Source organism: Xyrauchen texanus, chromosome 39 (assembly GCF_025860055.1).
Source record: "Xyrauchen texanus isolate HMW12.3.18 chromosome 39, RBS_HiC_50CHRs, whole genome shotgun sequence".
NCBI classification, from domain to species: Eukaryota; Metazoa; Chordata; class Actinopteri; order Cypriniformes; family Catostomidae; genus Xyrauchen; species Xyrauchen texanus.
Genome location: NC_068314.1, coordinates 34,466,346 through 34,492,672, shown reverse-complemented (window position 1 = coordinate 34,492,672; position 26,327 = coordinate 34,466,346). Strand labels below are relative to the sequence as shown.

General features: G+C 39.2%; 1 protein-coding gene across 4 annotated transcripts; it reads left to right on the top strand.

Annotated features, from left to right (window-relative positions):
• The first annotated feature begins 9,122 nt into the window (after positions 1-9,122).
• Positions 9,123-15,753, top strand: zgc:113276 (uncharacterized protein LOC553748 homolog). Of its 4 annotated transcripts, none has more exons than XM_052111824.1 (10): positions 9,123-9,251; positions 9,387-9,563; positions 9,688-9,860; positions 11,458-11,670; positions 12,126-12,420; positions 12,594-12,727; positions 13,045-13,284; positions 14,072-14,233; positions 14,331-14,420; positions 14,630-15,753. In XM_052111824.1, exons 2-10 carry the CDS (start codon positions 9,389-9,391, stop codon positions 14,795-14,797), a joined length of 1,650 nt encoding a protein of 549 aa, XP_051967784.1. In that variant the 5' UTR covers positions 9,123-9,251; positions 9,387-9,388; the 3' UTR covers positions 14,798-15,753. The 4 variants fall into 4 exon arrangements, with proteins under 4 accessions (XP_051967784.1, XP_051967783.1, XP_051967785.1 ...); XM_052111823.1 differs by having other exon boundaries at positions 11,455-11,670; positions 14,630-15,751; XM_052111825.1 differs by lacking the exon at positions 11,458-11,670.
• The last annotated feature ends 10,574 nt before the right edge of the window (positions 15,754-26,327 follow it).

Sequence of the window (26,327 nt, the reverse complement as noted above, 5' to 3'; positions counted from 1 at the left end):
TCCGTTAGATTACTCAAGATCAGTAATGTAATCTAAATACTTTGGATTACTTCTTCAGCACTGGTAGATTTTTTCACTTGTTTTGACTATAAAAACTCTGTCAGTACAGTAAGACAAAATGCACATGTTAAAAATACATTCTCTGAAAAACCCAAATATCTTGTACAGCGTTGTTTCTAAAACAAGATAAATCAAATCGATCTTTTGTTTTAAGGATTTGTCGATATTTTTACAGGAAACAATACAAAAATGATTATCAAGAATATAGTTTTTGCCCTAATATCTAAGATCTTACTAGAATAAAATACATTTTGATCTAACGTGAATTTTCTTGATAAATAAATATGATCGTGTCTGGTAACACGTGCATGTAAAATGGCTAACAATAGCATTTTAGCTTAGCGTAAAGCTGACCATTTACACAAATTTTATTTCAATTTCTTCTGCTCCAAACTTACTTCAAACGTACTTCTCTGTCTGCTTGTATGAATGTAACACATCATAAGAAAGTGTTTCACTGCTGTTAAAATGCACTTTGGAAAACACAGGGGTTTTTTTTGTATTACTTGTGCCCTACTTTATGAGTAAGGCTGACCGTTTTACAGGAAGTTGTTAACCCCAATGAGCTTGTGAACTACATTTAAAAAAATACCTATATTAAAGCGATATTCCGATGGGTTCAATACAAGTTAAGCTCAATCAACAGCATTTCTGGCATAATGTTGATTACTCTTAAAAAATAATTATACTTTATTCCTCAGTTGCAGTGAGGCACTTGGAAGTCAATGGGGACATTTTCGGAGGGTTTAAAGGCAAAATTGTGAAACTTATAATTTTATAAAAACAATTACATTAATTCTTCTTTTAAAACCTGTGTATTAGTTGAGCTGTAAAGTTGTTTAAATCATTAACACTAAATGTTTTAGGTTTAACAGTGTTATATATGTCGCCATGGCAACATAGTTGAAAAAACTCCACAGAAAATGTTAATAAGTGACTAAAATCATATTTACATGTATATTGTTCATCTATTGTGGCGATACTTTTGAAAAAGTGAGTATTTTAACCCATTCACTTCCATTGTAAGTGCCTCACTGTAACACAGATATTTGCTTTTTTAAAAGAAAAGGAGGGATGAGGGATTTTTTAATCAACATTATGCCACAAATACTGTCGATTAAACCTAACTTGTACTGAACCTGGAATATTCATTTAAGATACTGTATTCCTGGCAAAGAGAAAAAAAAGAAATAAACAGATTTTTGTTTTTCAAGGAAACTTTGGTGAAGGCATTTAACATTTAAACCACATTATGTCACGAAAAAATCAACGTGCATACCGTTGCACATATGTGTTTCAGGAAGTGTCACTTTGTGTCTTCCACTCTCAGTTTTTGTTTTTCACGAACATCATTGATACAATATTAAGGGAAAGAGAAAACGAGGTTACACTTGCACATGTATGAAACACTACTAACAAACATACTTCCTCACATAAAGTAATATAACAAAAAGAAGAGGAACAAACTGGCTGCAGGGGAAGAGCTGCTTAGTAAGGAGGATTATAAAAAAACGAATAATACGGTCTCAAACGTCTGTGTATTCTTTGCTACATGTGAACCTTTTAATTTAACCTTTCAAAAATAGTCAAAATGTCTAACTTCAACTGCAACATTTTAAGGAGTCTTTGGAGGAAGACCTGAAAGTTGAATGCAGGACTCTCCAGAGGAAGATATGCTCTGTGTATCACTTAAAGTAATTCAATTCAAAGTAATATACAGTACATATTTCATAACTCCCAAACTAAGATGCACACTATTTACACACACCGGTCTCACCCATGTCCTGGCCTTATTTTAATCTGATATCAAAAGAGAAAAGAAATTGTATTTTGCATATGGAAAATGAAGCCTATTTTTGAGGCCATTAAGATTTTTTACATTGTGACATTATTTGTGACAGTTATGCACATTGTACCCCCGTAATCTTCATTAACGCAACACTAAAAAAGATGATCATTATGATATTGTCATTACTGCAATGTTGGGGAGAAGAAAAAAAACCGAGAGTGACAGCCACACATCACACACACAACATGTGGTTTCCTGCCCCAAGTTTCCAGGCAGTTTTAGACATATACACTATCATACTACGACAGTCAACACACCAACACACTGTGGCATCATCAGAGGGCATGTGCTAGAAGGGAGGTACGTTCCAGCAAGGTGGCTAGAGTGAGATGTGCCCTGCCCCAAACTACAAACCCCAATCGACCTTAAGATGAGGAGAACTACAATTCAAAAGCTGACACTTAAGGAGGGTCAGGTGCAGCTGATGAGTGAGGCAGCTCGTCTTAATCAGGGGTGGAAAGAGTGCTGAAAAATACTACTCAAGTAAAAGTACTGTTACTTCTTAAAAAATGTGGATTGAGTAGAGTAAATGTACCGGTGCTAAAAACTACTCAAGTAAGAGTAAAAGAGTAGCTCATTTAAAATTACTCATGAGTAGTGAGTATTGAGTACAATGTTGTGAAATCTATGCCCCTTCATAACAAAAACTCTATGCTGCAATTTAAAAATGTAGCACACATACCGTAATGTACATTTCCTTTCATGGCTGTTTGCCAGAAATGATAAAAAATATATGTATTTTATAGGTGTTTGTGGCTGACAACTTTTTAAATACATCACTTCTATATAATGCTGTAAACACTGCACGAATCTGATTTAAAAATAAATAAAAGGTAGACATTTTTACAGAAATGAAAGATAAATACGTTTTTTTTCAATATCATAATGTATGAAACAATTTCATTAAACTCAATCTAAATTTCCCTTAATGCCGACTGAGACAGTTACTGTTCAAAACAATGCAAGGAATGCAAAAAAAAAAAAAAAAAAAACTCTAAAAAAAGCAGGGTCACGTGACACAATAGAGGCGGTAGAGCAGTTGTTTGGTACAGGGGCCACATTGGGCTTTAAAGGAATAATTCATACAAAATTTTAAATTCTATCATTATTTAGTCACCCTTATGCCATCCCAGATGTGATGAATTTCTTTCATCAGTAGAAAAAATATTTCAGCTCTTTTGGTCCATAGTGAATGGGTGCCAAATTTTGAAGCTCCAAAAATCACATTAGTCAGCATAAAAGTTCCCTAATCCATGTGACTCCAGTGGTTAAATCCATGTCTTCTGAAGAGATATGATAGGTTGGGTGAGAAACATAAATATTTTAGTCCATTTTTGCTAGAAATTCTCCTCCCTGGTCAGCCAATCTCCACTTTAACTTTCACTTTCTTCTTCTTTTGTTTTTGGTGATTCACGTTCAACATGCATATCGCCATCTACTGGGCAGGGAGAAGAATTATAATTCTAGATCAACCAACCAGTGGTTGTATTGTTAGCGTGATCTATGTAATAAACACCCCTGTTCTAGATGTAGAACATAGACTAAGTATAGAAAATTACTCAAAAGTTTGTCATCGATATCACGGACATCTCTCTTTTTTCCAGATAAACATCAAGATTGTTTTATTGCCCAGCACTATTGATAACATTGCCTTAATCTCTCACACCAAACCCTATAATCTCAGTGATAGAAAGCTAATTAACAGACTACATTACAGACACACAGAATCTAGTAAGCAGAAATATGAAATTCCACTCGATATGTTTCTTCAAATTAGAGGCAGGATTAATGCTGATATCTGGTTTGAGCAAGATAAACTCACATGACACAGTCAAGCAATTAGCCTTGTTCACTGTGAAAATCCCTTTCATGTGCAGCTGTGAAGTTCAGGCCTAAAACGTGCTTGAGGAAATCTCCACATCCATAACTGGATCTGCAGCTACCATTCAAGTTTTTTTTACCTGTGATTTGATTTGATGGGAGTCATGAAACTCTCCCTAGCCAATCATGTTGATAGATAAAAATAAAGTCAGGACAGAAGTATTGAACACAGATGGTGGGAAAATAGTGCAGTAAAGGTAGTTCTATCGGGAAGACACGCAGGCTTGAGTGAAGTTTGAGATGCCATTTATTTGATAGATGTAAAACGGGAGGTGATGTCTCTCTCTTTGGCGTAGGCCCCGTCTGGCAGTCCAAGGGAGTTGTACCCGGAACCGTCATGTCCTGCCGGAGATAGGAGGCAGGGGCGAGGAGCCTACCCCCCTGCGGGACAGGGCTCAACTGGTGATGGTGGGGAGGTGGAGGTTGCAGTGTTAACACACCGAACCAGCAATGTGATAGATTGAGCGGACATATAAAGCATTGGCTTACGTGCGATTGGCTAGGAGTTACCCAGCTAATGATGTGATGTACACCTGCTGGTCTTCCCGCTACAACTATGCTCCACTTCTATTTACAGCACTTAAAATTTACTCAAGTAAAAGTAAAGGAATACCATTTTTAGACTACTTTTAAGGTACAATTCTTGGGAAAAGTAGTTAATTACAGTAAAGTAATTTGTTACTTTACACCCCTGGTCTTAATAAGACTGGACTTTGTTTGTCCAAGAGCAGAAGAAACCAGAGTTCTTTTTGGTTATCTACTATAGGTGAATTGAGACCTTTTTGTATCTTAAAACCATTAAAACACTTCATTTTGAAAAGTTGTTGTCTTCCCTGTCGGGACAACACAAAAAGATCCCCAACCCCACTGGATACGGTGGAGAATGCTGCTCGTGGATGACTGCTGATGTCCCATGAAGATCTGGAGGACATCACTCACCTCTTTTCACAGCCAAGAGGAGGACAATGGACCGGTAATTCAGGAACCCCAGTGGCTGTCAGGCCAGTATGGAAAAGAACAATTGAATGACCTCACACTTGTCAATGCTTTGAGGAATGTGAGAATAATAGAAGGGCTAGACAGGAGTAATTTCCCTTTAACCTATCCCCATTTTGCTATCAAGGGGGGTTTGCTATATTAAGTTAAGAAAGCTGGGGAGGAAATCCTGGAATAGCTCCTCATACCTCAACCACATAGAGCCACAGTACTCCAGCTAGCCCAGGTGGGTAACCTGTTAGGAGCACACTTAGGGGTGGAGAAAACTAAAGAAAGGGTTCTTAAAAGGTTTTCATAGCAGAGCATCCATAAAGATTTGTACAATTACTGCCACAGTTGTCCCGAGTGTCATTTGAGAGAATAGGGATGGACATTGTGGGACCCCTCCCAAGGAGTGACCAGGATCACCAGTACATCCTAGTGATGTTAGATTATCATTCCCGATACCCTGAGTTGGTGCCATTAAGGAAAGCCACAGCCAAGCAGGTTGCCAAATAAATTTTTCTTCTAAGTAGCAGAGTAGGGATCCTGTGACATTGGGGCCATGGTCATGTGTCGGTCTGCAGGAGAGAGAGAGCAGTAAGGCTCGTCAACTTGGTCGTAATTATCTCCTACACCTGTCTCTAATTATAGTGATGGTGGAGCGAGACCTGAAAAAGGAACGCCAGAGCAAAAGAGGGGAAGAGAGCGAACAGAGCCTGTTCCTAAATCTGTTTTATGATACTGTTGACCAGTTTTTGTGTATGGCCACCAAGACCCCTTTATGTTTAAGTTTTGTTAAGACACTGAGAGAGAGAAAGTAATAAAATACTCACCTTTGACTGTTCGCTGTCTCCTGACTCTCCCATTGCCCAGAACTTAGAAATGTGTTACATTGGTGCCGAAGCCTGGGAAGGAGGAGGGATACGCTGTCGTGGTGTCCTCGCCACTGCCGTCTGCCCAAAGGAGGAGGCGCGGCCGTCCGCTGGGGGATGGAGGAGTTGCTGCCTGTTGCCTGGACGCATAGGAAAGGCTGCCATCCATGAAGGGAGGAGGGGTGATCCATTTGCCAGGAGTCAGCATACTCACTCCGGTCCACCTGGGGAGAAGTGGCTGTCGTCCACCAGAGGGTGGAGGAGTGGTCGAGCACCAGGCGACGGTGTGTCGGAGAACCGGCGAGCACAGTTTTTTATTTTTTTACTTTCTCTCTCTCACTGTCATTCCACCTTGCCCTTTCCCTCTACTCTTTTCCCTCCCCTTGTCTTCTTCCCAGGTCTCACAAGGTGGGGAAAGCCTGCCAGCAGGCACGGCCAATAGGGCAACACCCCTCCCCCCATCCCCCAAAGGAGGGAGGAGTGTGACGAAGAGGAGGGCGAGGCTGGCCTCTGAGTCCGAATGGCCGGCCCCAAATCAGGCTAATCAGCCGAGGAGAGGAATAAGGCCAAGCTGGATATGGCAGTTCGGGAGAAAGTGAGCCACAGGCAGCTGTTGTATGTGTTTATGTTTGTCTTATTTAAGTTTTCATTAAATATTATTTTGATGGTTCGTCCGGTTCCCGCCTCATCCTTGCCCATTTTAAACCATGTTTCAGATCCCAAAAGAGGTCCTCACTGATCAAGAATCACCCTTTATGTTCAAGATCATGAAAGAACTCTTTGCCCTGTTAAAGATTAAACAGTTAATAACATCTGTGTACCATCCCCAGACAGATGGCTTGGTCAAACGTTTTAACAAAACCCTTAAGCACATGCTCCGCAAAGCCACTGACAAAAATGGACGACACTGGGACCAACATTTGCCATATTTGTTGATCTCAATAAGAGAGGTGCCACTGGCCTCTACAGGGCTTTCACCCTTTTAATTACTGTAAACTTTTAAGCCCAGAGGTCTTGCCCACACCATACCTTCATTGAGCATGTAGGGAAAATGAGAGAGAGAATGGCAGCCATACAGTATATACCAATCAGTCCAATTGGGTCCTGCCCTCCACCCTGCCACACAGTCATTGGATCATCACCTCTTGGCACTGGTCTGGTTACTGCAAAGTCCTATTAGACAATATTTAATGATCTGGTATTAGTAAAGAAACATTCTCTTTTGTTGCGGGGAGTATCACTTGAGAACCATCACAGCCAATGGGACCATCTACAACTGCTTAAATATGGAGACATGGTTAAAATCACACCTTACTTCAATAATAGTCCATATGATGTTTTTAACCTACATTAAGTGTGTCAAATCAACATTCAACTGAATTACTTATCTTTAGTATAAACTAGGGCTGTCAATCAATTAACATTTTTAATCGAATTAATTACATGCTGTCCCGATTAATTAATCGCAAATACAAATATTTGCTGAGAAAGCCACTCATATAACAATAATTCAATATATAAACATTATACATATTTATATCAATATATAATTATACACAGTTATCTTTAAATATTTAAAAACTATATATATATATATATATATATATATATGTATATATATATATATATATATATATATATATATATATAAAAATACAAAATATTCAGATAATTAAAATGCATTACATTCCTGTAGCAGAAGAGTTCATCATTGATAAGACAATACAAAAAGCAGCTTTAGAATACAATGTATTGTTTACTACCATATTATTGATCATAAGTCAATCATTGTCACACAGTTCACAGCAATCCATTACACAAGTGAATTTGTCAATCAGCTGGAGATTTATTATGAGGGCTTGTTTAAGTACCGTCAATGTACACCTGCGTCAGACATGCTTGTTTAGCCTCTCGGGTGCGTCACATCATAAACATACAATTTTTAGTTCACTGTTTCAAGTTAAATATAGTTTAATACTCAATCTTTAAACACATCTTGAGATCCCTTAGTTCGCATTTGCTCTCCATCAAGTGTTTTGAACGCAAGAACGTAACGCATGTTTGTATTGTTCTGCTACTGAAGTGTTTTCTTCACTATATAAACTGTGGGCAGTGTTGCCAACTATTTTCTATGGAAAGTAGCTAAAGCCTGCTCGAAAAGTAGCTAAATGTCGCCAGATGACGTCATGTGTCATTAGCATATTAATGACGTCATCGCGTCGTATTTGCATTCTGCCTAATTTGTCGGTACTGTAGCCTACTTCAGTTTATAATAACGGTTATCTCCCCTAAACCGTGCTCATACTGTTTTTATATAAGTATATAGCCGAATGTCCAGTAAAACGGTTCTCAATTACATATTTTCTGTTAGACAACGGAACGGAACTTAGCTAACGTTACATGTTTATGAGTTTGAAGAAGTTTTATTGTTGTGTTTGGATAAGTAAAATGTATAGAGTCTGTAAATATACGATCTGAAGTCGGAGAGTTCAGAAACCGAACCGGAATGAACTAAAACTCTGATTAGTAGTGAATATAAGCGCATGCCAAGAAAAAATGGTCAAATTAAATGTTTTGAATTAAAACAAAGGAGAAGGCAGCTGCTATATGATCACTGATTGGTTCCTGCTATCACAGCGTGCACATGCGCAGCTCATTCATGTCTATGTCCGCTGGCGTGCAGTCAACGGAATGTGCTGCTCCTCTCAGCCGCTCACTGAACAGAGCAGACGCAGCGGGGAAGACCTCACACTTGCAGTACTGGCGATATTTGGAATTTGGAAAGTTGCTAAGGTTTGTCCAAAAAGTCGCTAGATTTGTCGCTAGTCGCTTTTTTGAAAAAATGTCGCTAAAGGGGTCTGAAAAGTCGCTAAAAATAGCGACAAAGTCGCTAAGTTGGCAACAATGACTATGCGTTGCTCATACAGCTGAAATTTCACTTACTGCCCTCCTGAGTAAACAGGTGGTACTACAAGCTTGCATTTCTCAGGAATCTTCCTTATTATGGTGCGATTAATTGCGTTAATTATTTTAACACGTTATTTTTTGTCAACACTTAACTTCGAACTGCCCTCTGAAAATACAAAATCTTTATTACTGTATCTAACATGATTTTCAAGTCACATCATTTTCTATATATTAAAAATAAAAATAAAATAAAATACAGAAACAAAACAATTTATAGAGGTGCATTTAGCACACTTTACAATTTTCTTGACCTTCAATGCTCTTCAAACTTTTTGCATTTTAAACCATCTTTGAGAAAACCTTTTCCAGAAGTTTCAACGCACTCTTATCATCCCCTCTTTACTTTGACCATTCAATCAATATAATCTAATGCAGTGTAATCGCCTATATTCAAAGTTCTAGCTTGTTTAGATAAGAGTGAAGAGTTGTGAATCTGAGCTAAAATTATGCCCCTCTGCTCTATGACAGAGCTATTCTGAGACTGAAGCTCATTCCAGATAGCCAATCACGGGCCACAGTATCTATAGACTCAGAGTGGACACGTTGACACGTGCAACACTATTTCCAATCTGACAATTTTTGTCCATCAGGTTCCTCCAAGCTACTGGTCTTCATCTTCAGACTACAGACCTCAGATTCCAAAAGTAATTTTCTTTTAATCTTTTTGTGAGATCTACCGTTAGTCTACTAGTAAAAGTAAGATGATTCATGTAGTTTTCCTGAATAGTGGTTGCATGCTAAATTAAATTCTCCTTTGCTTCTCTGTCTCTCTGTCTCAGGGATGTTGGATGTTTTAATAATTGGAGGAGGTCCTCATGCTCTTACTCTAGCAACTCTGTTATCAAACCCTGAGCAACTTCTCCACCAATCCAGTGCTGACATCCTTCAAGGAATTCAGCTGAGCAAAACGAAAGTGAAACGTTCACGCCACAAAAACAAGGAGAGGCAACCCACCAGTGAGTCAATGACAAGGAAAGCAATTTGGTTTGCATCATTTTGAATCTGTTTATCTGTTTATATTCATTAGTTGCTGTTGCATGATCACAACATTCTTTACATCTTCATCGCCCTGTTTAACAGCACCAGTGTTCGAGGGAAAGAATGAGGAGAAACGTCTACCATGTCCTCCACTGCACTTCAAGGTGGTGGATTCTTATGGAAAGTGGACATCACTGTGGGAAAGCCAGTTTACAGGCCTGAACATCCCTCACCTCCGATCACACATGCTGGTGCACACTGATCCATTCAATAAGGTAATTCAGCACACTAATCTTAAAATAATATTCCAGGCAGTGGCATAGACAAGTCAAAATATATTTCCTGGCTATGCCCTTGATTCTGGGTTCAATATAAAATAAGCTTAAGCTCATCATTTTGATAACCACCAAAAAATTATTTCAACTCATTCTTAATTTTCTTGTCATACTAATCTGTGAAACAGCACTTACAGTGGAAGTCAATGGTGCCAATCGGTAAACATTAAAATACTCACTGTTTCAAAAATATAGCAACAAGACATAAACAATGTGCATGCTAACATGACTTTAGTGCGATAAAATTGCTTCCAGCCAAATTGACAACTTTGTTGCCATGACGACGTAACGCCGTAAATCCTAAAACCATAGAAACAAAGATTTAAACTACTTTAATGCTCAAATAATACACAAGTTTTAACAGAATAATACATGTAAGTGCCTTAACAAAAATAAAAACCCTGCCTGTAAACCCTCCAAAAATTGGCCCCATTCACTTCCATTGTAAGTGCCTCATTGTAACCTCGATTTTAGATTTTTCTTTCTTTGAAGATTAAAAAGTTTGTGGTAATCAACATTATGCCACAAATGCTTCAGAATGAGCTTAACTTGTCTTGAACCCAGAACATTCCTTTCATTCTAACCCAAGAATATATACAGTATATACAACTTTATTCCCAATTTTAAAAGTAGGCTACTGTTTTATTTATTTATTTATTTATTTTTTCAAGGACCTGTAACAATAATTGTAATATTAATTTACATTATTAAATGGTTGATGTATCTTTTATTAAATTCTAAAGAGTTTCACACACTAAAAATGCATAATGAGTTTTGGGTGACAGTATAATAAAATGCTGTATAACAGTAAAAAGGGTAATTTCTATGTTTGGTAAAATATACTGTATGTTTCTCAAGAACTCTACCCACACAAACACATACACTTAAGTACAATGGACTAGGATCAAACGTTTTAACCTGTAAAATGACAACCAGATGCATATTACTATATTACTATATATTGCCTACTCTATGTGCAGTTCTGCCACCATTGGTTTATGAATGTACAGTATGTGTGAATGTGTGTGTGAATGGGTGATTGGGACACAGTGTAAACCGCCTTGGTAACCTCTAAGGTTAAAAAAAGCACTATATAAGTGCAGACCATTTACCATTTACCATGTGGCTATTTTATTGTTGGAAGTGATGAGGTATACTGAAAAAAATGTAAGTTGCAGACATGTACTTTGGAAAAAAGCATAGGAACATATGGGTCATATCCGACCCTATAGGGGGTGTAATGCAAACTCTCTTACAATTTAATGAACATATCCAACTAAATGTTAAAATGGTCAATTCACAACGTCAAAGAGGAACTGAGGAATACCTGGAGTGTCAGATGGAAAGACCACTTCATATAAAAATGGACTAAATCTTCAAGTAGACGGCTGTGTCCTTTTTGACACAGAGTTGCATTCTAGTGCTACTGCCGCAAATAAGAAATGAACAATAATGCAAGTCTCAAACAAACAATATCAAAGGGACATTGCCTCATCAAAGGACTGATAGTTCATGTGCCTGTGTGCAATCTCAGAAGGCCTTGCAGGAGTTTGTGGTGGAGCAAAATCGGCTGGAGGAACTGCGTGGTCTACCTGAGAAAATGTATATTCAGGACGAGAATGCATTTTTTAATGACAACCGCCTGGGAAAAAGGGACAAAAAGCTTCTAAGCGCAACCAACGGCCTGCAGAAGAATCTGTACTTCAGTCTGCCAGGAACACAGCTCAGTGTAGACTTCTTCCAGCAGCAGGTCTGAGCGTCATGGAGCATGTGGAATTGAGTGGAATGCCTGACTAATAATAATTAATACGTTCGCTGAGAAATGTTTCTGTTTAACAGCTGTGCTGCTATTTTTTTATTCAAGGTACTCCATGGTCAAGGGTTCATACAGTCCGAAGCTAGATAACCATTATGCTCTTAATCCTTAAAAATTAAGATTGAGCTTAACATGTTTTGAAACCTGAATATTCCTTCAAGGGGTTCCATTATCCCCATTGTATCCTACATACAGTACCAAAATGTGAATATTCTGGGAAATTAGTTTGGGAAGCATCATTCTTAAACCCTACGCAGAATGTCTAATTTGGCATGCTATAACAGGGTATGTGTTTTGATACTAACCAAACTCTTAACTCTGTAAAGTAAGCCTAAACATAGCGTGAAATAACTCAATTATGGATTACATTGTGAAGGACTTCCACCCAGGTACGCAAATATGACCTGAACAGTGTCCTCATCAGAGGCACAGTGGACCGAATCGTTCCAGTCCTATTTGAGGATGAGATCAAGGTGAAGTTTTTCAGGGTGACACTACACACTGGGGAAAATATAGAGGCAAAAATGGTTGTCATGGCAACGGGACCTTCCAGGGCACAGATGGCAAACATACCATCTTGGGTGCAGGCGATCCAGGAGAGCTACCCAGAGGACAGTCTGCAACATACCGTGCAGCTTATGCATTACTCCTGTGCACATGAAGATATGGGCGAGACCTCAGCAGGTGGGTTTTTTTAATGTAAACTTTTAGTCCGTTTTTATTCCGCATTCAAATAAGAATTGTCCTCGAACTCCAAAAACACACAAATCGGGAGCAATCAAAATAAAACAAAGCAAACAAATAGCCAAAGCCAAGGAATTGTTTTTTTTAATTTTTTTTATCATTATTAATCTCAGGTCCTCCTCCTGTGTGCCATATGGGCCAGAGAGTGATGGTGGTAGGTGGAGGTCTGTCCAGCGCCCACATTATCTCAATTGCGCTGAAGCAGGGTGCCCGTCATGTGACCTGGGTCTTACGTAAACACTTACAGGTAAGTTACACCAATCATGTTGAAATATATCAATAATACAGTTTAACGGTCATTAAATATTTTACAACCAATCACAATCAAGTATTCCAGAGAGCTGCATAGTAAAAGTAAAAATCCCATTAATTTACTTTATATGTGAATTGATTTTTTTGTAAACAGACCAGCTGTGAGCTACGAGGTTGTTAAGCGATGCTTTATACTTCTGTTGAAGCCATCAGTTCATGTTTTCATCAGTTCATCATTTCATCTCGATTCTTTAAAAATAGTGGGATTTGTGACATATATATGTTGAAATGCCAGATTTTGTTCCCTCACAGCTGAAGCAGTTTGACGTTGGGGACATTGAGAGTCTGATTGGACGCTATTCACATGTTGAACATGGAATCAAGATGGATGGCCTGGCCTACCTAAGGCAGTTCTATAATGAACGGAGTATTCACAAGAGGCTAGTGATGATAAAACAGGCCAGGAAAGGAGGAGCGGTGACCCCCGAGGCCTACGCACAACTCCTGCCTTTTGTTCAAAGTGGCCAGCTTCTGGTCAAAGCTCACTGCCAGGTGTGTACTTCTGGCTTGGGTAGACAACTGGCAATATATTAGTCTGAATCAGTCTCCCATCAGTCTTGGGGTGGCTGTGGCTCAGGTGGTAGAGCGGGTTGGCTGCCAATCACATGGTTGGCAGTTTGATTCCCGGAGTGTCCTTGGGCAAGATACTGAACCCCAAGTTGCTCCCAATGGCAGGCTAGCACCTTGCATGGCAGCTCTGCCGCCATTGGTGTATGTGTGTGAATGGGTGAATGGGACACAGTGTAAAGCGCTTTGGTAACCTATAAGGTTAAAAAAGTGCTATATAAGTGCAGACCATTTACATTAAAGCCTGCTATGCACATGTGGAAAACTGTGTGGGATGATATATCATCATATATGCAAGCATGCAAGTGGAGCGCTCACAACCCAAATGCTGTAAATACTAAATATTTAGATGTAGCTATAACCCTGAAAACAAAAAGTAATGATACATTTGCAAACACACGTGTTTTTATTTTTCCAGAACTCTTTCCGATGCCATAAACCTTGCAAAAGTTGGCAAATCTAGCAACTGTTTTATCTCATAAGCATATCCTACTTTAGCCATTTTACAGCCTGCTGTATTCTAAATGTACTAAAATGAATCACTAACAGTCTAGTATACAACTGTCAATTGGACAAAATAAGTGCTGAACTACGGAAAGTGGAAATGGACAAAGTAACCTTAAACAACTGGGCCAACCAACTACATATGTTTATTTCTTTAATACATTAAACCAAATGTATGTATTATTAATTAACACATCTTTATTTCAAGGTGACTGAGGCTAAATGGTGTTATCAGTCTCAGAGTTGGAGGGTCTCCCTGTGCACTGGTGAACAGTGGAACGGAGAAAAGATTTGGCTGGCGACAGGCTGCAAACTGGATGTTAACCAAGACCCTTTACTCTCTGACGTCAGGACAAAATTCCCCATTCAAGTGAGCCATCTTCAGTGCGTTTGAATTGTTTTTTTTTGTCTTGTTTAGTCATGAATAAGATGATACTTAAGCAGAGTAATTCTGTCTTTCTTAACAGGTATTGGAGGGCTGGCCATGCATAACAGAATCATTACAATGGACACCAGGATGTCCCCTGTACCTGATGGGACAATATGCAGCACTTCAGGTGCTGTTACATTATTGCAAAGTAATGTAATGGGCTGAATGTAATGTAATTTGTAATTAAAGGTGAAAACAATGCAAACAACTGAACTTTTGCTGAAGTTTGGAGATGGCATACTGTATTGTGAGTTTTACATTGTAGATAACACTATAAAAACGTTTTAAGCTATGCATAACTCTACACTTTTGAAGAAATATCTCAAATATCCACAGGTTGGGCCTCATGCTGTAAACCTTGCAGGAGGTCAAGCTGCAAGTATACGCATATTCAAAAACATCATGGCTCAACACAGTGGATTGGATGAGAGTGCATCAGCAAGGACGGAGAGGACAAGGACCGAAGAGTTCATATCACACATGCACGGCCTCATGTGGTTGTAAAATGTCCACACAGACGCCAAGTGGCGTCTAGTTTACATAGTTACTAGTAAGAATGCAATTGCAGAGAATGCAAGAATGTAATTGGTGAGCTTTGTAATTTAATTGCAAAGTGGGTGTGGTGTAGTGGTCTAAACACATAACTGGTAATCTGGTAATCAGAAGGATGCTGGTTCGAGCCCCACAGCCACCACTATTGTGTCCTTGAGCAAGGCACTTAACTCCAGGTTGCTCCAGGGGGGATTGTCTCTGTAATAAGGGCTCTGTAAGTCACTTTGGATAAAAGTGTCTGCCAAATGCATAAATGTAAATTGCAGAGCTCTGCAATTGCATCCTTACTAGTAAATATACAAACAGAGGGCTCTGTTATTGGAATTCTTACTAGTAGAAAATCTATTGTAGTGTTCTCTAATTGAAATATTACTAGTAAAAGTAATTACGAGTAAGGCTGGGAGCCTTAAAAGCTAAATCAGCTTGCCATAGTGGAAGCTTTATAAGGGAAAATGCTGAGAACAGGCTTGAAATATCATGTTCTGCTCACAAATAAATAAATACAGTTTTGTCTTGTTTAATTGATCTCATGGGAAAATGCATAGTCGTTATGTGTGGCTGAAAATTGTGCATAGTGGCACTGTAGTGAGAATGATCTGCGCAAGAAGTCATGACAATCCCAAAATGACAACATATATAGCACACACTTGTCTCAGGTGAACTCAAATGAACTGCAAGAGTGAATTATATTGCATTGTAGAGTTGTTTCTAAATAAATGCATGTCTTGATTTGCTTTTGACCAGCTGTCGTGCATATGTACCATCCTAGAGATCTATATCTGCAGATCTATGGAGTGGTGGTGGTGTAGTGGGCTAAAGCACATAACTGGTAATCAGAAGGTTGCTGGTTCGATCACCACAGCCACCACCATTGTGTCCTTGAGCAAGGCACTTAACTCCAGGTTGCTCCGGGGGGATTGTCCTTGTAATAAGTGCACTGTAAGTCGCTTTGGATAAAAGCATCTGCCAAATGCATAAATGTAAATCTATATATATATTCTCATCATAAGTTAGTACATTTGTTTTAAGTGTCGAACAGTCTGAAGGTGTTGGGGGTCGAGTTCGCAGGAGTATTGTACAGAGAGAGGTACATTTCCATTGCTGAAATTAATAATTTACATTAGGATTGATAAAGGCTGTGTGGAATTTATGACCACTAGGGTGTTCGGGTTCTTCAAATTGTATCATAGGAGCCCCAGCACCCAAACATCAACTGGTCTTTCATGATTCCCAAAACTGGAGAGATTATATTCACAGGCCAATAAGCCCTAACCCTAACCCTTGTCATCGAACTCCAAAGCCCTGCCCCCAAATTGAGGCTATCTTTGCACAGGACAGTTCCAGAGCCCAGTATTTAATTCCCCATTTTGTGAGCTTTAACTCACGCTTTCTAGTTCTGGAACTCCATGTTGCCTGAAACATGCAGGTGTGTTTTCTTGCAAGCAGTCACGTGACCGTCAGATCACAGCTGTGCTTTGAGATCACAAGCCGCCCGTGGCCGCAGGTCAAGGGGTCAGATGTTGACCTCTTTCCCCCGCCTCCTGTATCCTGTTGAGAGCAGCGTGTCTGTGTGGGAGATGTCATGTAATCCGTTCAGCCTGTATGTTGGACCACAGGCCATGCAGATTCATTTTGGGGATTTTTTTTTGTTGATCCCACATTAACATCTGGCCCTACAAGAAGTGCTGTTGTGATCATACATTTTGCAAGACCTATACAAGGCATTCTTAAAAAAATATATATTTGAATTAATATTGCATTAAACATTTCAGGCTGTTCTGTAAGATATGCATCATCAGAACGTCAATTCTTATTCAATAACAATTTCATTTCTCTCTCATAGAGCTTTAGACATATCTGCATTTGCATTGAACTTTATTCCCCATCAGGGTTTTTCCAAAATCCCTCAAACAGAAATGTTTTCAACTCTGCAATTTTTTCAGATTCTACTTTAACATTATTGTGTCATAAATGATGTTTATTTGTGGGCCTTTCTTGTAAATTTCTATATATGTGATTCATTAATTGGCTGAACATGTAATAATTTTAGATTTATATATATATATATATATATTTATATACATGTCAAATTAATATATATTATATATTATATCTAATATAAATGATTAGGTTCCCTGTAGTAATTAACAGCATTAGCTGAGAAATAGTTTTTTTAATTAGTAAGAAAAATGGATATTATGACTGACAAATACCCAAACGAATCGGAATTGATTCAAGAGCTTGTGAATACGTCAAATATGTATCAAACCCCGGTAATGGCAATATTTAACACTTCTTCCCTACATTTAAAAGCCCTGTACATATTGTGCAGTAATTTAAATGAATGGTGGTTAATGCAGGTAACATATTTGTTGAGTGGATCGTCGGCCCATGGATTCCAATGGTCGGTGCGGAAAGTTATAACCTGGCGACCTACAAGTAGAAACACCCATGAGATTTACTTAAAGGAGCATTCCGGGTTCAATTCAAGTTAAGCTCAATTGACAGCATTTGTGGTACAATATTTATTACCACAAAAATGTCTTCGAATGGTCACTCCTTTTCTTAAAATGAGCAAAAATCCCATTTACAGTGAGGCACTTACAATGGAAGTGATTGGCCCCATTCACTTCCATTGTAAATGCCTCACCGCAAACCAGATTTAGATTTTTTTAACAAAAGGTGGGGCAAGTCAAAATACATTTTTGTGGTAACCAATATTGTACCACAAATGCTGTCAATTGAGCTTAACTTGAATTGAACCCAGAATATTCCTTTAAGGTCTGTCAGGAAGTTATAAACAGGATGTCTATCAATTCACCTTTCATTTTGTATAGAAAAGTACACTTAGAAGAGTACACTTATGAAAGTCGATGCAAACATTGTCTTAAAGCTTCCATTTGTAATGTTTTCAATGTAAGCTCTCAAAACTGTTGCAATTTGAAACTCAGAACTGATCCTAATAGCTTTAAACAATAATAAAATGTATTTAATTGAATATAAAGTGCACACGTGATTACGCGCACACACATCTACACCAAACGGACTAGGAGCGTGTGCACCCGTAGGGCATTTCCTGTGTTTTCTCACTCGTAAAGCTGCCTCACTCTCACCCGGGTCAGTGAGGGAATGTTTTAATGGGCCTTTAATATGTCTGTAGCCCCAATACTTTAACTACAGCTAACACCTAACCTCCAGCTACTGCGCTGCTGCTTTACCATCAAACACTCAGGGACTCCCCTGATAAAACCAGGAGCACGGAAGAAAAAGAAATAGGAAAAAGCTGCAGACAGGGTCTGCGTGTTTCACTCCATAAATCAAGCCAACTAGTGCACTATGGCTCAATGAGTGGGTCTGCTAAACCTAGGAAGGAATGGAAATTTCCACTAAGCCACTGAAAGAGAGAGAGAGAAAGAGTGCTCCATTAGGTAGCCTAATGTATATTAAGTTGTTGTTGTAAAACTTGAGTGGTTGATTTTAATACTGAAATAAGACCTCATAAAGATCTGGTGTACTCTACATGAAGTCAACGTTAACCAGTATCCCTGAACTAAGAACTTACAGTTCAGCCGCTCCCTATAAACAGACTACGCAGTCTGCGTAGGGCATCAACTCCCTAGGGGGGCACCATCTTACCCTAGGAGGGCACCAGAAAGTGCACTGGCTTATACGTTATTCAAGGACCCGAAAGCAGTTGCGGAACACAGATGATCGCTCTTGCGCTCATATCACGCGAACGGAAGTGAATGGGGCCAATTTTTGGAGGGTTTAAAAGGCAAAAAATGTGAAGCTTAAAGTTTTACTATCATTCTATTCCATTCCATTTCAATTCTATTCCATTATGTTGTTGTCAAGCAATATTGCATGATAGTGAGTGCCGTATTGCTATTTATGGAACAGTCCGAGAACATGAAAATCTCCAAATTGTCATCCCTTTATCACAGTAATTCTGACAGTACGTGAACACAACAATAATATCAGCACTGTTGACAAAACAAATTAGACCATGTCACACTAAGACGTTTTTTATTAAAAACCCATTGATTTAGCTAAGTTTACATCTCTCATCCACACTAGAATGTCATTTTTGCTCCACTGAAAACACTCCATACCGCATACTATTGAAAATGATGACATTAGGAAACTGAAAACGAATAGAATAGATTAGAAAAGCAGAACAGTAAAACATTTACATTTATGCATTTGGCAGATGCTTTTATCCAAAGCGATTTACAGTGCACTTATTACAGGGACAATCCCCCCGGAGCAACCTAAGTGCCTTGCTCAAGGGCACAATGGTTGTGTCTGTGGGGATTAAACCAGTGACCTTCTGATTAACAGTTATGTGCTTTAGCCCACTACGCCACTACCACAAGTGAGATATTTGATTGCCAGTGGAAATGGTCATATTGTATTCAATCATGTTACGTAATATCAGTGTTTATTTCCCTTGTAGCGATATAAACAGAATGAAATGGTGTTCGCTGTCCTTTTCTGCATAATACGGCAGCTCATTTCAGCTTATCGCGGCCCATTCGGCCAGTTTCGCAGCTGACCTACCGGCCCGCTCGGTTCTCCCGATGGCCGGTCCGCCCCTGATCGGCCCCAAAGTGCATCGGTATGCCAGATTACCAGTCCAGCCCTGAGCACAGGTGCTGCACATTGGTGCTGGCTAATGTGCGAGCAAGTGTCTGGTCCCAGTCCTTTTTCCCCTGTTTTTTCCCCATTTCACTTTTTTTTTTTAATAATTATTTAAAAAAAAAGCAATTGACTGGATTCAGAAAGAGGAGGCTGAAACAATATCATTATCTCTCTGCCGTTTGCAGATACTGTAGCACTAATCTGAAGTATGGCTCATTTTCCCAGCCAAGAGTTCTGCTTTGTTTATCAGGTGATATAAAACATGTTCTTCATGATTATTCTAAACTATTTGAACCAAACACTGAGGGAGAGAGAAAGAGAGAGAGAGAGAGAGAGAGAGAGAGAGAGAGAGAGAGAGAGAGAGATTCTTACACTGTTGTCTGTTGATCATCAATATCCGTAATTTCAAAAAAATGTGCATCTGTCTGCCTGTTTTATGTCTATGTTTTAAAGTGCCATATGATATCTTGGAGTCACTGCGAGCAGCTAACACTGAAGAATATTCCTAAAAGGAATAATTAACAAAAAATGTTTTATTATTTCATCACTCAAATGAGAGAAGCTTGTTTACAATGGCTCAAAAGTTATTGTGTGCACAACTCATCATGCACTTGTGAATGCGCAAATTTGATGGTCTGTAAAAGAACTTATTCGTGTAACTTCAGAAGACTTGGACTACTTGGACTACTTTTATGACTCTCTTGGGTCCTTTTTAAGCTTTGAGGTGAGTCACTTGCTATATTGAAAAAAAAAAACCTGGAAGACACAGGTTGTCCAATTTACTAAATCATATAATGTGTAATCTTATCAACAAAATTGTGTTTCTCTTCTAACCTTGTTTTCTTTGCTTTTGGAGGTAGATCCTTTTCATACTTGGCTCCTAAACTATGGAATAGTCTTCCTAACACTGATCGGGTTGCAGACACACTCTCATCTATTTAGCCAGGCATACACCTCATTTATTCTTCAACTCACAATTAGGCTGCTTTAGTTAAGTCTGCCAGAACCAGAAACATAAATCATGATCTATAACTATTCAGCACGAGGCCATCACCTCGTGCTGCCCCCCCGCAAGATGCCGCCCTGTGCGACTGCTGATATCGCCCATGCTAAAATCTGCCACTGACATAAGATTCCACAGCTGGTTGTTGCTCCAATACCGCAAAAACATCTCTCCTGAAGCTAGGAGGTCATTCAGCTGCTCCCTCAGGATGTAAACACACAACGATTCGCATGTTTAGAAATGCACTTAAAAAATTAGAAACCCATTTACTATCAACTGACATTGCACTGAAATCAGTGAACGGGGCATCCTTTTAAAATTCCTCCTTTTGTGTTTCACATAGAAAGAAAGGTCATACAGGTTTGGAACGACATATAAGTGATGTCAGAATATTCTTTTTTTTGTGAACTATTCTTTTAATGCTTGATGTGAGTGGCCAAGTCCTTTTTAAATGTTCCAGCCAACAGGAATGTTCGTTTTACTATCTGATACTGGAGTCCGGCACACTAATTGCTGCTGCGAGGGCATCCTCTGCCCCCTCTCTCAGACAACAGCAGGAAATTTGGAGCAGGCTGGAGTGGATGTGGTTTTCTAAAATGTTTTTAAATGTAAAATGTGGTTGTGGAGGGTTTCTCCAGGGCAGATGGGTGGATGCACTGCTAAAGTTAAATGTGGGTCAGCCAAACAATCGGGCTAACTGTACCCAGATTTGTGCTGAAACTCACACACAATGTTTTTACATATGTCCAAGCTCATAATTTAAACAATATGCAACGATCTCTCTTATCTAGTCTTGTAGCAATAAAGAAAGCTAATATTGAAAGAGATGTTGAGTGCAGAACATAAACATTTCTTGTCACAGAGGTCATATAGTGTATGTAGAGTGGAGGAGGGCGGGGCAGGGCTGGAACAACGCACGCCCGGTCCCCAATCAGCCGGATGGGGGTGCGCGAGGGATAAAGGCGGCCGGGACAACGGTTCGAGTGAGAGAGAATTACAGGCAGCTGCTTTGTGTGTTTATGTTTGTGTGTTTCTGGTTCAGTTTATCATTAAACTATTATTTATATTGCCTAGCCTGTTCTCGCCTCCTCCTTTCCCTTAACCCGCTTTACATTGGTGCCGAAACCCGGGAAGGAGGAGGGATGCCTGTCGTGGAGTCCTCGACACTCCCGTCCACCCAGGGGAGCCCGCTGCCGTCCGCCGGGGGACGGAGTAGCCCAGCCGCCCGGACGAGGGGAAAGGCATCCAAAAGGCGAGTGGGGGCAGGACTCCCTAATCGCCTGGAGCGATGGAGCCGCTGTCAGTGGCGGAGGACTGCCCTGACGTCCCCCAGAAACGCGGCGGGGTCAAAAGAAGACCGCCGTCCACAAGGGGAGGAGGGAAGTGACTCCCCGACCACCTGGAGCGGTAGGGCCGCTGCCAGGGGCGGAGGAGTGTCTCCACGAGTCGCTGGGAATACGGAGGGGCGTTCTGTCTGCCGGGGGTCATAGGTCTGACTCCGGTCCGCCCGGGGAGGAGCGGCTGCCGTCTGCCTGAGAGGGTGGAGGAGGGATCGAGGGCTACACGATGGTGTATCGGAGAACCGGTGAATTAATTACTTTTTCTCGCTCTCCTATCCCTCTCACTGTTGCTCCGTGTAGGCCTTTTCCTCGCCTATTTTTTTGTTTTTGTTTTCCCCTCCTGTCTCCTCCCAGGTCGAGGAAGGCGGGGTTGACCCACCGGCAGACGGGATGCAAGGCACGCCCTCCCCTCCTGAGATGGAGTGGGGGTGCACGTCATGCCGGGGGCTCCCCGGCCTGAGGCAACGCCAGGAGGAGTGCAGAGCGGAGGAGGGCGGGGCCGGGCTGGATCAACGCACGCCCGGTCCCCAATCAGCCTGATGGGGGTGCGTGAGGGATAAAGGTGGCTGGGATGACGATTCGAGTGAGAGAGAATTACAGGCAGCTGCTCTGTGTGTTTATGTTTGTGTGTGTTTCGTTCAGTTTGTTATTAAACTATATTGCCAAGCTGGTTCTCGCCTCCTCCTTTACCTTAACCCGCTTTACAGTGTAATAAAGTATTAATTTAGATAAAGATAAACAAATTTGCTTTTTTCAGTCAAAGATTTACACTAGAACTCCAACCATGTACCTGGACTTTAAACTGAAGTAAGGTGCAAAGCATGTGCAGCCTGTACCTAAAGGTAAAAAAAATTGACATTGAGATTTTTACATCCATTATGTGTATGTTAGGGAAAGTGAGTTTGTCATGAAGTCCAGTTGCTCACACAAACACAGTGAAATTAAATGGCTTTCTTTCAAATTAGTCATTAAATGAAAACACATGGTTTTGTGTTCTTTCTTTGCAAAATACGTGACTGTAAAACATAACTCACTCTTAAAATTTTTGGGGAAAGACATTATTGTGTCACTTTTGCAACTATGGTGAAAGAGGACATACTGCATCATTTGAGTCACTTCAAGAGTCAGAGTCTCTTTCTTTACCTCAGAATGAATTCATCTGACAGAGTTGCAAGGCAAAATTTAATATATGAAACAAATAAACCATTCTGCATTAGATATTAAACTAATACAACGAGTCACTGCCCATACAGCCTGACGCAGTGCCCATAAAGACACTGACTGGCATCAGTGCTTGTTGTCTAAATCAGAAACTAACCTCAAAGCACCACGCAGGGACTTTTAGAGGTTAGATGTTAGAGAACTAAAAACAGTTAGAGGTGTTAAGTCAGAATTTTCTTGCCTGGTCATGTGTGCGCCCACATGTAACATCATCTGGTTAAAAAAAAAAAACCCATCAGGTGATGTTAGAATGGGCTCATATCAGCACAGTCATATCAAGAGAAAAAAAAAAAAATTCAAAAAGCTCTTTATTTCATCATATTGCTGGATTTTGTGCCATATAAACATATTGGTCCTGGATAGTGAGACTTCTTGCATTTTGATGGCTTTTATTTGAATGTACAGTATAACATTGAGGGTTACATTGAAAATCTGGGATTCAATATCAAATACATTTTTTCAATTCAACTTTTCACTCAAATTGTTATGCTAATAACATAAATTTGGAACGACAAATTTCGTATAAAAGGAATATTCCGGTTTTAATACATTCCGAATATTCCGGCTCAATCAACAGCATTTGTGGCACAATGTTGGCATAACTCGTCCCTCCTTTTCTTAAAAAAAAGCAGAAATCTGGGTTACAGTGACGCACTTATTTGTGCACCAATCTGTAAAATGTTTCAAAAAGTAAAATCACTTACTAACCTTTTCTCTGTAAATACTAAAACCCTAAAGCGACTGTAAAAGTGATGATTTTAACAACTTTACAGCTCAAATAATACACAAGTTTACTGTACTAAAACCATGGTAGATTTTGTGGTCACTATGGTTCAACTACAAATTTAACCATTGTTACAACACATATAATTACTGCAATGATACCAGGGTTGTGAGAGTTACTTTTGAAATGTATTCCACTACAGATTACTGATTACATGCTGTAAAATGTCACATGAAACGTATTCTGTTAGATTACTCAAGGTCAGTAATGTAATCTAAATACTTTGGATTACTTCTTCAGCACTGGTAGATGTTTTCACTTGTTTTGACTATAAAAACTCTGTCAGTACAGTAAGACAAAATGCACATGTTAAAAATACATTCTCTGATAAACCCAAATATCTTATACAGTGTTGCTTCTAAAACAAGATAAATCAAATCTTGTTTTAAGGATTTTTAGATATTTTTACAGGAAAACAAAACAAAAAATATGATCAAGAATGCAATTTTTGCCCTAATATCAAAGATCTTACTAGAATAAAATACATTTTGATCTAACATGAATTTTCTTGATAAATAAATATGATCGTGACTGGTAGCATGTGCATGTAAAATGGCTAGAAATAGCATTTTAGCTTAGCGTAAAGCTAACCATTTACACAAGGTTTATTTCTATTTATTCTGCTCCAAACTTACTTCAAATGTACTTCTCTGTCTGCTCGTATGAATGTAACACATCATAAGAAAGTGTTTCACTGCTGTTCAAATACACTTTGGATCGCATCATTTATATGGATAAATGTTTTCCATCTGAAAGGACTAAATATTTAATGAAACAAATGACAATAAAATGCAAAGTAATCTCTTCAGTAATCAAAATACTTTTTGAATGTAACTGTAATCTAATTACCAATGATTTAATTTGTAACTGTAGTGGAATACAGTTACTTATATTTTGTATTTTAAATACGTAATCCCGTTACATGTATTCCATTACTCCCCAACCCTGAATATTACTTTAGTTAAACCATGGTTACTGTTTGGATATTACAATATTACTGAAGTAAAACCACTAAGGAGTGGTGGTGGTGTTGTGGTCTAAAGCACATAACTGGTAAACTGGTAATCAGAAGGTCGCTGAAGGTTCGACCCCCACAGCCACCACCATTGTGTCCTTGAGCAAGGCACTTAACTCCAGGTTGCTCCGGGGGGATTGTCCCTGTAATAAGGGCTCTGTAAGTCACTTTGGATAAAAGCGTCTGCCAAATGCATAAATGTACTGTAAATTTATTGCAAGCTAACCCAAGATAATAACGAAGGAACACAAAATGTATTGCAAGCATGGGCGCCACTTTGTTTACATTTAACATTTTTTTTATCACTTTCGTTCATCTAACACTGTCAGTACTAGGATTTGGGTAGTCAGTGGATAGCAAAGGTTTAACCAAAATAAATGGTTGTTGTCATGGTAAAGTTTTGGCCTCAAGTTACTATAGAAGGAGTTCTGGACTTTTATCTACCCTAATATAACTTTTTAATTTAACAATAGAAGATTAAGTCTGGACATTAGAGGATGTACTGTATATCATGAGCAGGGACACTTCTGTTTGCATTTTGCTTTGAGGTGTTTCTTCTGACACTTACCTGACGAAAGTTCTTTCGAAAAGTGGTGGGGACATGGTCCACCCCATCCAACCCCTACAACATGCCCATGATTACAAGGGAACTAAAACGTTTGCGAGGGAATGCAAAACGATTTCAGAAATCCCACTTTATACAGTATATTAATATAAAGTACTGTACAAATTCAGGTAAATAGGGCCACTTTTTGTTAGTCATCTCAATGTCAAAAAGAAACCTGAATTCACCCTACATACTATATTATATAATTATTGTTCAAAAGTTAATATTTTCAGTTATAGTTTTTCAGGTTGGACAGCTTGTATCTGTAACCTCACAGGATCTTTATGCACTGGTGAGTTGAAATGAAAACTATATAAAATGAAACCTTCATCCTCCTGATGGGGATCCCAGTATCACAGCAGCTTTCCGGCCTTGATATATGAGCAGGTGCTTTATGATTATTTTTCACTTCCTCTCTCTCTTGGACATCTGACAGATATTCAGACTATTCTTGTGATCGTGTGCCAATGGCAACTCTAAACCCTCAAGTTGAGAAATGAGACTGCCAAAGCAATGTTTGATATGTTGATTTGTTGGTTCAAATTTGATGATTTCCAGGTTGTTGGAGATTATACACAAATTCATTAACTATAAATCTTCCACCTGTGACTTCAAAGCATGTCTAAACGAATCTTGAATTCTTCTTGTTCACTGAAATGAATATTGTATAGATTAAGGAGGTGTTGAGAAACCGACTTGTTGAGAGGGACCATCTTAACAAGGCAAAACAGATCTCTTGCTGATGTTTTTCCTGATTTATTCTGGTTTATGGGGTAGCTGGCACTCAACGAGCATCCATCAAACTTGAGTTGCAAGCTAGGTCTGGTAATGTCATTTATATATATATATATATATATATAGGCCATAAAGA